General features: G+C 56.9%; 1 protein-coding gene across 6 annotated transcripts in view; it reads right to left on the bottom strand.

Annotated features, from left to right (window-relative positions):
• Positions 1-12,730, bottom strand: part of MYH10 (myosin heavy chain 10) — a 118,115-nt gene that overhangs the window by 27,638 nt on the left and 77,747 nt on the right. For all 6 annotated transcript variants that reach the window (XM_059380380.1, XM_059380379.1, XM_059380383.1 and 3 more), the window contains 7 exons: positions 8,477-8,670; positions 8,260-8,381; positions 6,655-6,724; positions 6,409-6,569; positions 3,244-3,352; positions 3,030-3,161; positions 2,033-2,239 (listed from right to left, as the gene is read on the bottom strand). In XM_059380380.1, coding sequence (XP_059236363.1) covers positions 2,033-2,239; positions 3,030-3,161; positions 3,244-3,352; positions 6,409-6,569; positions 6,655-6,724; positions 8,260-8,381; positions 8,477-8,670 — 995 coding nt within the window. The remainder of the gene's footprint in view (positions 1-2,032; positions 2,240-3,029; positions 3,162-3,243; positions 3,353-6,408; positions 6,570-6,654; positions 6,725-8,259; positions 8,382-8,476; positions 8,671-12,730) is intronic.

Here is a 12,730-nt window from a genome sequence, read left to right as displayed (position 1 = left end):
GAATCCCAAGCAGACTCCTGCTGAGCACAGAGCTGGAGAGGGGAGGCTCGATCTCACGACCCCGAGATCACGACCTGAGCCATAATCAAGAGCCAGACGCTTCCCTGAGCCACCCAGGTGCCCCTGTAATTTCCATTAATAAGTCAATCCACGTACTCTTCTTGGAAATCTGCATAAGCAGACAGAACAGCGTTAACGGTGGTGGTGAAAGCGAGGAGATGGGGAGTGCTGTGTTCCCTAGGTCTTCTACAATAATCATTTACTGAAACGTAATTAGACAGTTCATCTTAAAAACAAAATCACACCAAAACCAGCTCCACTAGTTCTGGCTGCAAAGGATATAGATCAGAAGCCCCTCAAAGCTGCACAGGTCAGAGAAAGGACAGAAGAGGGACCAATGAGGCCGAGTTATCCCAGGGGTCGTCCGGGGACTGTAGGGCTTACAGGAGCCTGACTTCTGATACATCTGCTTTCCTCGGATTGAGGTAAAAGGAAAAAAAAATCACCTATTTTTAGAATGTGTCTGAATGAGTTTATATGTCACAGAAAGAGATAATGAATTCAGACAGCAGTGCCAAAAACAAGAAGTTAAAAGAGTCTGGTAAGGAATGAGACAGAAAGTACTGGAAAGGCAAAACCCAACGCAAACTTTGCTGGTCTACGAGGACGTACTTGTTCCCCTAAATAGACTAGAAAAATGCAAGCCTGGGGGTCCCTGGGGGTGCTCAGTCGATTGAGCATCTCACTCTTAATTTTAGCTCAGGTCATGGTCTCAGGGTTGTGAGATCGAGCCCTGGGTCAGGCTCCGTGGTTAGCGTGCAGTCTGCTGGAGGTCCTCTCTCTCCCTCCCACCCGTTCATTCTCTCCCTCAAATAAATCAATCTTAAAAACAAATACAAGATGCAAGCACTTCCCGTGAGTGTACTGAAACCTGGAGCATAAGAAACGAGGCTGAGGACACTGGAGGGGACTTGGGTGCCCTTGTCCCACAGGAGTCACAGGTTATTTCTGAGACGAGCACATGCCCTTCACAACTGTGGATCATGCCCTATAAGGAGTGGCGGTGAACATTCTGGGTTCGTGTGTGCTCAGATACACAGTCATGCACACGAATTTCTATGTTACAGGAATGTCCTTCTACTTGGATCTTACTCTGTGTCTGCTCCTTTGCGAGTTAAGGGCTCGCCATGGAAATAAATCTCTTTATTCTGATTATAACCGCCTGGTCCTACCGTGGCTTACCAATTCCTAGCTATTAAATGGCTCCCATCAACTTATGCTTAACATGAAGCCCCAGAACTAGATTCGCCGGATGAACGAGCATTTTTTATGGCTCTGGGCTATGGCCCCCCAGTGGGAGGTATGTTGGGGAGTGGCAGGTCTCCTGCTGGCTTAATGCTGGGGTATTTGTCCAGGGAATAAGGTGGTATCTTTTGTGCTTTTGAGAAACGTCTGGATCGCCGGCCTGTTGCCAACATAAGCTACGGGATGAGAAAAAGTTTGAGGAGAGACCTGGAAGGAAGTTCGGTGTGGGACCCAGGAAAGGGCAGTGGCCGTCGGGACACCTGGACACCCAAGAACGTAGCTGGGAGGTGGGGTGTGGGAGACCATGATGGGGGTGCATCCCGGGGGGCTGGCAGTGAAGAAGGGTCCACACCGCCTGTCTGGGTGTTCAACCACGGCTGTGATTCACGCGAGCACAGCCCATGTCCCAGAGAGACAGCCTGGAAAGAGCTAAGTGTTTATTCCGCCTCCTGGGTCAGAGTCCGGCATGTCCCATGAGTAACGATAACACAGGCCAAACGAGGTCCCAGCGTGCTGTAGACCCCGCGATGTTCCTACTCTGGGTCACTGTGCGTGCCGTAAGAGGTTACCCCATAAAATCACAGATCCGCACTTGAAGATAGTCTATTCCTCGTGCTCCGTGAGGGGCCGGACCTGGGCCTGGGACTCCGGCCACAATCCTACTCCCCAGCTTCTACTCATCGACCCAGCAGACCCACTTGGGAAGCCTAAAACATAACATACCCACCTGAATATGTGCTTGCATTTTCTTCTTTTCGTTCTGGAGGATTTGGTTTCTCTCCTCTTCTTCTTCAACCCTGGATTCCAAGTCGTGGAGAATCTCCTCCAGCTCCTGCTTCTTGGCGGCAAGCCTGGCTCGCATCTCCTCCGCCTCGGCAAAGAGCTCCGTCTCGGCCTGAAGCTGCTCCGTGAGGATGTTCTTCTCCTCCAAGAGCTGCAATCACAAAGAGTGCCCGGCATGGTCATGCTGCCCCTGGGCCCACAGCAGAGAGTCACCAGGACAACGGGGCCAGTGCTCGACACCGAAGAAACTGAGGGTTAAAAATACGCAACGTCGCTGGTGAAACTCTCAGACGGTCTGTAGCTACAGCCCAATGAGCCAGATGAAAGCGTCTGTGGCTGCTTCTGTGGTCTCAGGCGACCCTGAGTGACCTTCATTAAATTCAAGCTATTTCAGAAACTCTCCTTCGTGCAGATAACTGACAAAGGGGAAACAAACTGATTCAAATGTGCTCACGGTGACAACAGGCAGGGGGTACTGAGGGACAGTCCGGCCTCTGCCACTCATCGTCGTGGCCCTAACACTACCGTTCTGTGCTGGTCTGCAGAACGTGGCCTGAGGCCTGGCTCTGTCAGGGAGATGTAACCACGGGGACGGGACAGTGACTCAGGACCCATGGTGGTCGCGGGTGGTCTCATTCTCTTTTTTCCCTCGGGGTCCCATGCAAGCAGTCCCAGGGAGGGGATGCTGCTGGGAGCCTCAGAGAGGGAAGGTGTCAGACACCCGACCCATGGCAAAGGTGACCAAGAAAGACCAAGGCAAAAACACAGAGGCCGGCTGATTTCAGCGTCTACAAACCCAACTATGTGGGGCCACGTATCTGCTGCCCCCTTCCCAAATGCCTGTGCTTTGGGGGAGCAGTGAGGACCCGAGCAGGGTCGGAGGCTGGGGCGGGGGATGGCCCGAGTGGGACGGCTTGGGGCGTGGTGGCTGCGGCACGCACCTGCTGGTGCTTCCTCTCCATCTCCTCCAGCTCGCCCTCCACCTTCGTCTGCCTCTCCTTCACCTTCAGCAGCTCCTCGTCCTTGGCCTGAAGCTCCTCCTCCTGGCGGGTCACCTGCAGGAGCGGCTTCACCTGTGGCAGAAGCGTGAGGTGAGAGCAGCGGGGTCGCGCATTCGCCGGCCTCCCCGGGCAGGAGCGCGCACGCAGGGCCCACCTTCGTGAAGACGCGCCACCACTGCCAGTGCCTCAGCTTCAGGTAGGCCGCGCAGTTCCGCTGCAGGACCTTCAGGGCGCTCAGCTGCTGCTGCTTCTTGGCGAAGGCCCTGCAGAGCCCACGACAGTCAGCGTGGAGAGCGGGCAGAGCGGGGGCGCACGTGGCTCGCGGCCCCCTTCCCCGATGCTGCCGCGGGGCACCCCTCGGCTGCCAGGGACCCACATTCACTGGACCCACGTTTGCAAGCAAGTGTGTGCTCCCGGCCACGGCCACCAGTAAGCCCCTACTTCCCTGGGGTGTGAGGACGGGACCGACCTCCCCATCCTCCCTTTGCTGGCGGGCAGTAACCTTCAGGAGCCACTGCTTTTCCTGCACGCCCCCTGCCCCTTTCCCAGGTGATCTCCCTCCTCCTCCCCCAACTCTGTAGGGCCTAGGTCCGGTTAATGCCTCTCCTTCACAGACAAGGACGCAGATGCTTCTGGAACCCGGTCTCGCCGCCAGGTCTGGGGTTTCCCATCTTCCCATGCTGCCTTCTCAGGCCGTGGGACCTGAGACCCCCTTGTTGAATTGTCCGGAATCCAGCATTTTCAATTTCTCACTGGCCTTGGGGAACAGAGCTGTTTCTGAAGTACAACCCTTTCCCCCCTCCCCCCCCCCCCCGGGGCCCGCGGGTTCTCCCTCCAACCCCCCCCCCCCCCCCCCCCGCGACCAAAACAACACCCAAGGGCCCAGCCGAGTTCGCTGGGCTGCCCCTCCTCCTAGGAGGCCACTAGTTTGTCTATGCACGATGGCACTTCCAGGGAACACAGGCTCCCCACGTCCTGCTCCCTCCCCGTCGGGCTCTGTCCCACTACCTCGGGAACCTGGGTTCACTTGAGCTGTCCCCTCTGCCAGGTCTGGTTTGCCCGTGGGACCACATGCTACTTAAAACATTCAGATCCCCTGGGTTTCGGGGCACTGGGGTGCGCTGTGGCCTCCTTCACTCTCTGTCGCAGTGAGCACGACCCAGGAGCTCTGTGGTCCCAGCCTCCAAGCCTGCGAGCCAGCGACATACTCAGGGCCCCTCAGAGTACGGCTGCCGGAAGCAACTAACACCTCTAGGCCTGTGGCGGTTCCTCTCACGACCTTCCCATAGCACCTTGTGAGACTGGCGACAGGCTTCTCCTGGGAAGAGAAGTGCTTGGTGGAATTGGAGAAGATGGTAAGAATAATTTACGATCGTCCTTTTGCCGCAGCAACGACCGGTATGCACTGCGATCACGGAGGACAGTCTTCAGAACGGAAGGTTCCAGGTCTAGGGCACAAACGGCGGCGACTTTTCAGCCTTCTGCAGCCTGAAGGTCACGTGTCCTCGCAGGAATCCCAGAACTTCCGTGTTGCCCACGTGCTGGTCAGAATGTCCTCCGGCCCGCCGCGCGGCTCCCTACACGGCCTTCGTCCTTCTCACAGGAGCCCACCAGCTGGGCAAGTTTGGGCGAGCCTGAATCACAGTAGTTTCTGCTATAAGAACAATAGTTTCAAAGTATATTTTTGGGGCTACAGAATAGCTTCTGCCTCCCAGTTCTCCGAGAACACGGTCAGCGTCCTCCTCGCCGACAACCGCTGCCCGGTGGCGTCCACGCGTCTCCGGGAGGAAACGGTCAGAACAGGCCAAGAACATGCCAGTCACTCGTCCGAACGAGGCAGCTGGATTTCCTTCCCTGCAACCCTCACATGAACCCGAACGCTGGCCGGGCAAAGGGTGCCACCCCGCTCTGTTCACAGCGGGGCTCGGTGACCTGCGTCTGGTACTCAAGTGTCAAAGCCACCTGTCTCCTCCCGCATCTCCTGGCGGCTCCCCTGCACCTCCACCTCAAGTTCATGGACTCCTGGGCACATGCCTGTCTCTCTGCCTACTGTCAGCACGATGCTGAGGGTTCCCCGCTCTCCGCTGGCTCTTCTGAGGAGACACCTTCATTCACTGCCGGACCCGAACCCTAAGTCCAGCCCAGCACACACTTTGTGGGACCGACGGGCTGCAGGCACCGAGCCACCCCTTCCGCAGTGGTCACACAGGCGCGCCCGTTCTGAGTCCGTGAGATGAGATCTCTGGTTCTGATTACTGGTCTCCACATGACTCTCACAGGGCTTAGATTTCAGTGAAAAGGCCGCACACGCTTTTACCACGTACGTAGTTCATTCCCCATGCTTCGGACAGTTCTGTGTTTCTGGTCGCTGTCAAAGCGTTACCTGGAGGCAGTTGGCTGTGCCCCCTCACGTCCCCGCAGGCACCTGTGGGCTGCGGCTCTGACAGTTACCATGCTGTCTCCCAAGGCTTTTGCTCCTTCTGCCCATGTGTCCTGGCGTGAATCACTGAAAATGTCACATTCTTCTTGGGGTTTCCGCACCTCCTCCTTAGCTGGGATCCCGTTACGTGTGGGCACAGACTCACAATCTCGCGTCCACCTCATGGGGCAGAAACCCCTCCTGGCACCATGGGGCAGACCAAGCCCCGAGCTGTGGACCGAAGCCTCTGGGCAGACGCCGCCGCCTACAGGACCCCGAGAGCAAACTGTACCTCCTTCCCCAGCGCCGGCCCCCTGTGGGAGGAGGTGAGGAAAAGCCCATCACCAGACCTAGGCCCTTCTGATCAGATCTCGGTCTCCATCACCTTCCTCGGGCCAGGGAGAGCCGTCTTCCCGGCATCACCCCAGAGCTGCCCAGGCGGCCCACCCGATGGCCCCACTATAGTCCGTTCTGCCAGCTGGGTGACCTGGAAATCCCAGCTTACCCGGCCATGCTCCCCATGCTCCTGCCCCATGGGGCCACAGCACCTGCTCACAGGACGGTGACATGTTCCAGACTGTGCCATGCTCCCATCAGTGGAAGGCTGCTCTGCCCCCACCCCCATCCCAGAGCCAGGACATTCACATCCTGTGGGTCTCACAGCCTCAGAGCAACCTTCACTGAGAACCTGTGCTGAAGTGAACACCTGAGCCCTTGATCTTCTGCCTCGGTCCCTTGTTTCTTTCCTCAGGGCAACGTGTCCTCGGGTGGGACATCCAGGCATGCACCTGGACGTCCGTGCCGTGAGGACACGATTCCCACAGGACGGGGACCTCATGTCCCACAGTGCTCGGCAGGAGCATGTGCTCGAGGAGCATCTTGTTCGTGACCCCCACTTACTTCCTGGCCAGGTAGCCGCGGCAGACGGCCTGGAAGAAAATAATGATGTCGGTAATTTTCAGGTCCCTTTCTTCCTCCAAGTGGGCCAAAACGCCAGCTCTGAAAAATATCTTGCTCTGTCCGATTCTGTACAAGTTTGGGTCCAGTTCTAAAGCCCGGATCTGGAAAGAGAAAGAGCCCGTTTACTCCTGGCCACGGGACAGACTGTTGGCGGTCCACAGAGCAGAGAGGCCCCGGAAAGCTTACCATCCGCTCACACGCCTGTTTGCCGTCCATGAAACCCTTAGGGATTGCATTGGGAGTGAGGATCTCGTACCTGTAGGAAAACCAGCCCAAAAGTCTCCTGTAAGAATCTGTGGGAACGTCTGCCTCCTAACCGTGATTTCGGGTTCTCTAAGAGGCGAGGAAGGGATAGGACATCATGTCACAGAAGAGTCAGGACAGGACAGGCTTCTGATTCCAGACGATGGGGTGATGGCCTCAGACTTTCTGCAGGTCTGGCTTCTCTTTCTTACAACAGGAGGCAAACTGGTGTCCTGGTGGCTCCCTTGCGCCTTGACCTCAAGGACAAACACCGGGTTCCCCAAGGACAAACACCGGGTTCCAGAAAGTGTGGCAGAGTCAAGGCATGGTGTTTGAAAAAAACCTTACTTGTCATTTTCCCCCAGATGTTCACAGGCCTTTTAAAACACAAGGAGAACGTGGCCCCCTGTGTGATGTGTGGGCGTTTACTATGGAACAGAGTAATACCCAGAGGCCTCCACTTCCAACAGCAGGAGGAAGCAAGGGGCGTTCAGCACAGCACTGGTCCAGGCGTGCCTGTGCTTGCTGGGGTGTACATATAAGATCTGGGCACTCAGGTGGGTTGTACCGCAAGAAAATTACATCTTAGCAAAAAAAAAAAAAAAAAAAAAAAAGAAAAAAGGGTTTAAGGCATGAGTCCTGGCTGTATCACTCGGCTTCGTATTCTGGATGCCAGCTGAAGTGCTCTTTCTCCTATCAACACAAAGCGAAATTCTACCGTGTTTATCAGACAGTGGGGCCACGGTTAAGGTCTCCCGAAACCCCTAAAGACGGGAATCGTTTCTCAGCTGGGTTCCATCTGGAACGGTGTCAGAAAGCGCCTTTCCTTGACCTGTGGACTTGTTTCTAAGATGGAACAGCCAATGCAGTCAGAATGGAAAATCTGATTTCCAGGGAAAAATGGAAAAAAGCAAATGGCACAATACCTAAGGATACATAAATTATACAATACGTATAAAAAAATCAATTTCTCCTGTTTTCATTCATTTCTATTGCAACCACTTTTGTTGATCTTCTGCTATCTGATTCCCCTCCCCACCCCGCGTTAGTAAAAGGATGGCCAGCGTCCACGTGGGCACGCACATGGTGGAAAATGTATATACACATTTGCACACGAACACACCTACATCCCCAAATGTCTGCAAAGTCGCTTCTGAATGACTTATTGATTTCTGACTTGAGTTTTTAAGTCTTTCTGAAGGAACACACACGTTACTCCTATTCTTAAAAAATCGGATAGAAAATAATCACATGTAAATCCCAAGTGGGACTGGGTGCGTGGCCGACTCGGAGGTCCAGCTCCCACCGCCGGGAGCTCCCCTGCCACACACCCTCAGTGGCCTCTGTACAAAGACAGCGCTTGGCAGTCTTGGCCACCAACACGGTAATAGTGACAATAATGATAATCATCATCATCCCTTTCCTATGTGAAAAGGCAACCGAAACCATCCAGGAAGCGAGGAAATGGTCTTCCCTGTCAGCTCCCTGTTCTGAGGTATCAGGAGCAGCTCTGAAAACACCTGGGAACAAGGTCAAAGTCGGCGGTACCTCTGCCGGAACTCCTGGAAGACGATCCGGTTGGGGAAGCCCTGGCGGCAGATCCGGATCCCCTCCAGGACCCCGTTGCAGCGAAGCTGGTCCAGCACCAGGTGCGGGTCCAGTTTTCCAGCCTGACAACCAAGCAAATGACAGTCAGACCCCTGAGTTGCCATGGCCCAACCCGGGGCAGCGGGAAAGAGCCACAGGCACCTGGTGGGACACGCACCCGCTTCTCGTGATTTGGGATGATGCAGCGCACGAAGTTGGGGTTCGTGTTCCGCAGCGTCGCCATCAGCTTGGCGAGAGACTCCTTGTACAGCTGCCCGACGGTCCGGAACATGCCCTTCTTGGTTTTGTAGGCAGAGCCAAAGGCCGTCTCCGTCATGCCCGTCACCTGGTCCAGACCCACAATGCGGTCCACTGTGGGGAATAAGACAGGGACGGCAAGTAAGGCCCCAGGGACTCTTCTGCGGGGGCAGGAGACACAGCGATAGTGCGACAGCACAAGCTTTGTGGGGCGGATGAGAGGAGGTGCCGTAGGGAGGTGAGGCAGTCAGCGAAGACACCGCACAAGCCGTGGGACCCACAGCCACACGCCCCCATGGCAGGGTACCGGGTGTTCCAAACCCCTGCCAGCAGAGGCCTCCTGCTGACGGACACACGGGCTCTGGGAACGGCCTGCCTGTGTCGCGTACCAGCGCGTGGGAAAGGCGGGGTCGCCACAGGCATGATTGATACACAAAGGGACACGGGGACAGGTCTTAGGGTGGGAAGCGGCCTGCGGATACACGCACCTGCACCGAGCAGAGCCCCTTAAGGAAGAGGCTCCAGTAGGGGGTGGGGCCCAGGGGGAGGGACCAGGGTCCTCTCTCCTCCGTCACCAGACTTTCATGCCAATCACTCAGGTTTCAAGAACAAAGGGGGGAAAGCCTGGAGGAGGGACGGGTGTGCACCAGCTCCGTCCTCCAGGCAAGAGGATGCTCGCAGCGGAGGAGCTCCTGATGGTGATGAGACCAATCGGGACGCCTCACTCTGTGGGCAGCGTGGACGCAGCCAGGGACCCACGCGGCCTTGACCCTTCTGAGCAGGACCATGCGCATAGCCACCTTGTGGGGCGTTGCGTGCAGAACGTGTCCTCACTTAAAACAGCCGTGAAGGACAGGAAAAGCATGCAAGTATCCGCTCAACGCTACACACTGATGCCCGGCCAGTCCTAACAGCCACTTCCATGTGTGCGGTTTGTTCCCTAGACGTACAGCACGTGGGGATCCGGCCCTGGGGAAGAACTTTGTGAGCAACACCTTGCTCACGTCTCCACTCCCAGTGAGGCTCTCAGGGAACGGACACCCTGACCCTGGAGGGAGGTCCCCGAGCCCACGGGGCAGACCTTCAACACAAGCCGAGGACACGATGGGCTTCGCCTCCAGCCCCATGCACACACCCTGTCCTACAACGCTGGCGAAGCAGAGCCACCGGACTTGGAGGGGGTCAAGGCTCCTCCTGCCTGTGCCCCCAAGGCAGGCCACCATCTACCTCAGAGGCTGCCAACTGCCATTCCTTCCTGTGCCTCCAACCTGTCGCTCCTCACTTGTTCCGGCAGAAGACAGCCCAGCCCTACCCCTGCACGCGCCACCATTCCGTGAACTTCCCTTGACCTTGGGTCTGCCCACTTCTCGGTCTCCTCCATGCCAAGCTCCCTTCCAGAAGAGTTCACACACTTGGTACCCCTTGTGCCTTCCACGAGTTCCTGCTCCCTGGGCACCTGACTGGCTTCCAGTCTGCCCTCCTCCCCCAGCCTGATGCCACTCAGGCAAGGACAGGCCCGTGGCCAGCTGCAGACACCGCCCAGTGCTAGCGTGGCCTGAGTGCGTCTGCTTGTGGGACCAGCCTCTCTCCACCCCTGACTTCTCCTCTGGACCCCATCCCCCTCTGCAGCTACTCGGGTTTCCCGAAGCACTGCGGCACTTGCTGGGGCTCCGAACTCTACCAGGCCCTGAAACCCTTCTGTGGTAAGGCAGCCACGAGGAGAGGTGCACGCTACTTGCCCTGCCTTTCTCAAGGCACATTCTTGTCCAGGGGCCTCTCCTTTGCAACTTGAACCAGCTTTACCTGACGACCCAGCACCAGAGCGCCTCTGCCTTCACAGATTCCTAAGTGCCCAGCATGACATCTGCATCTGGCCTATCACGCGTGTTGGTGAATCAACACGGCAAATGCTTAATACTGTGACAATTACTGACAGCGAGAACATCACGGAGAGAAAAGATGCTGTGAAAGACATCGGGTCAGAGATCTCTCTGGAGAAGCTCTATTTACTGCCCAATGGGGAAGAATGAGCCTGTGGAGAATCATTCCAGGCAGCGGAAACAGCATGGAAAGAGCAAGGACAGGACTGACAGCAGCCCGTGCCAAGAATGCACGACACTTGGGGAGGCGTGGGGCGCCCAGGCTGGCTGCGGCGCCCAGGACCAGTTGGGGAGGGGTCACTGGAGATGGAATGGCTGTGCCGGTCCAGGCTCTGAGTGAGATGAGGGGGGCGGAAGCAGTGATCGCACAGGAGAGGGAGAGAGGAGATGCGAGACATCTTTCCGTGGGAGGACTGACTCGCTCTGATGATTAAGCTGACGTGGAAAATACGACAGACGCGTCAAGAATAAGTCCCAGGGTGCTGGCTTGAGCAGCAGAGTGGCTGGGGGTGCCGCTGCCAGATGGGGGAGAAGTGATTTTTATGAGCAGGAAGAAAGACTCCAAATACTCTACATTTGGAGCACGTAACACACCAGAACGTTCCAGCCTGTTGCTAAGAAGAAAGGACTGCACTAGGAAGGCGGATGTGGGAGCTGCTGACTCGGAGAGCAGTCACTGGACCAGATGGGCCAGCTCAGGGTAAATGGTGAGGGACAGGGGCCTGGGACCAAGCTGGGGACAGAGGAAGAGCCAGATGGGAGAAGCGGGGAGAAGGAGCCGGAAGCAGGAAGGGCGGGAGGTCAAAGTCCTACAGTGGAGAGCCTGTTCTCTGCCTCACTGTCCACCTGGATCTGCCTCCTCTGCCTCCCCTGGAAGGGGTATAGAGGCCAGAGACTGGGAAGAGTGCCTCGACTGCCCTACACCAACTGCTCACCAAAACTGGTCAAGCCAAGCCCCCAAATGTCTTCCATCCATCCCTCGGTTCCATGGCCCTCGTGTGGGCTCTCAGCCCTCCCCCCGGTTCCTCCCCTGCAGCGCCGTCCAACCTGCTCCTTCCTCTTCTCCCCGAGCCACCATGCTCTTCCTTACAAGGACACCTCTGGTTCCAGGGTCACGATAACCGGTCTTTCTGGGAGACCCAACCGAACAGGTTCTTTATTCCCATACTCCAGACCCTTCCACGTCTCCTGCAGCTTGTAGGGCATGGTCCGCATCCCCTGGTCTAGAAGTGTAGCCGGCAATGCAGAGCTCGGTCCTGAGCCAGGGACCCCTGCCCTCACGAGCTGTGCCATCGACTGCTCCAAGTCTCAGTCGCTTCCTGGGTAAACGGAGCCCCCGTTGACTGAGCTCAGACAGATGTGAGGTGCCTGGAGAACGTTCTAGAACTCCATGAAGGGACCCCTGGCCACTCTGCCCTCCCCGGCAGCTCCATCTACAAACTGGGTGCATTTTCTCAGACACCAGACCCTCAGGTCTTGTCTTTTTCTCCCTGCCCTGAACACCCGCCCCTCCTTCCAGCCATCCTGACAAACACGTCTTGGCTTTTAAATCCCTACTCCGTGACCCAGCTACCTCTTCTGAGGCCCCCAGGTCCACCCGGCGTCCAGACTCGGTGGGCCCCTCCCTCCTCTGGGCTTCAGATCGCCGAGGCCAGATCCCGGGACAATGCCCCCAGCACTGTGTGTTCCTACTGCCTGGGGCTCCCCTGGGGACAGCTCTCTGGCACCGGGCACACGCACACACACCCCAAGAGCTGCGGCCTGGGGTCTCTGGACCCCTCCAACCACCAGCTCAGACCATGTCCTCTGCTTTCCCATCTTGGGCTCCACGTGGTGCCCAGCATGCAGGAGCCACGTGATGACCTCCCCTCGGTGAGGTCACCCACGAGAATGAGTCACCTCCAAGGCCAAGGAGGAGGGGTGCAGTGTGAGGGCGGTCCTTCCCCATGCTGTCAGCTGGTGACTCAGCCCGCAGCCCCAAGCCTGGGCTGCTGTTTACACCAAAGATGGAAATGCCATCACAATGAACCTGATCCCCAAAATAAGGGAACCCCAAACGAGGTATTTGGATTTTGAAAACATTAACGCTTTGGATTTTCAGCCTTTTTTGTTTAAAAATCTAAACGGCGGGGTGGGGGTGGGGGCGGGGGCGCCTGGGTGGCTCAGTGGGTTAAAGCCTCTGCCTTCAGCTCGGGTCATGATCCCAGGGTCCCAAGACTGAGTCCCGTATCGGGCTCTCTGCTCAGCGAGGAGCCTGCTTCCTCCTCTCTCTCTGCCAGCCTCTCTGCCTTCTT

Source organism: Mustela nigripes, chromosome 16 (assembly GCF_022355385.1).
Source record: "Mustela nigripes isolate SB6536 chromosome 16, MUSNIG.SB6536, whole genome shotgun sequence".
In the NCBI taxonomy this organism is placed as follows: Eukaryota; Metazoa; Chordata; class Mammalia; order Carnivora; family Mustelidae; genus Mustela; species Mustela nigripes.
This window is presented reverse-complemented; position numbering and strand designations above follow the sequence as displayed.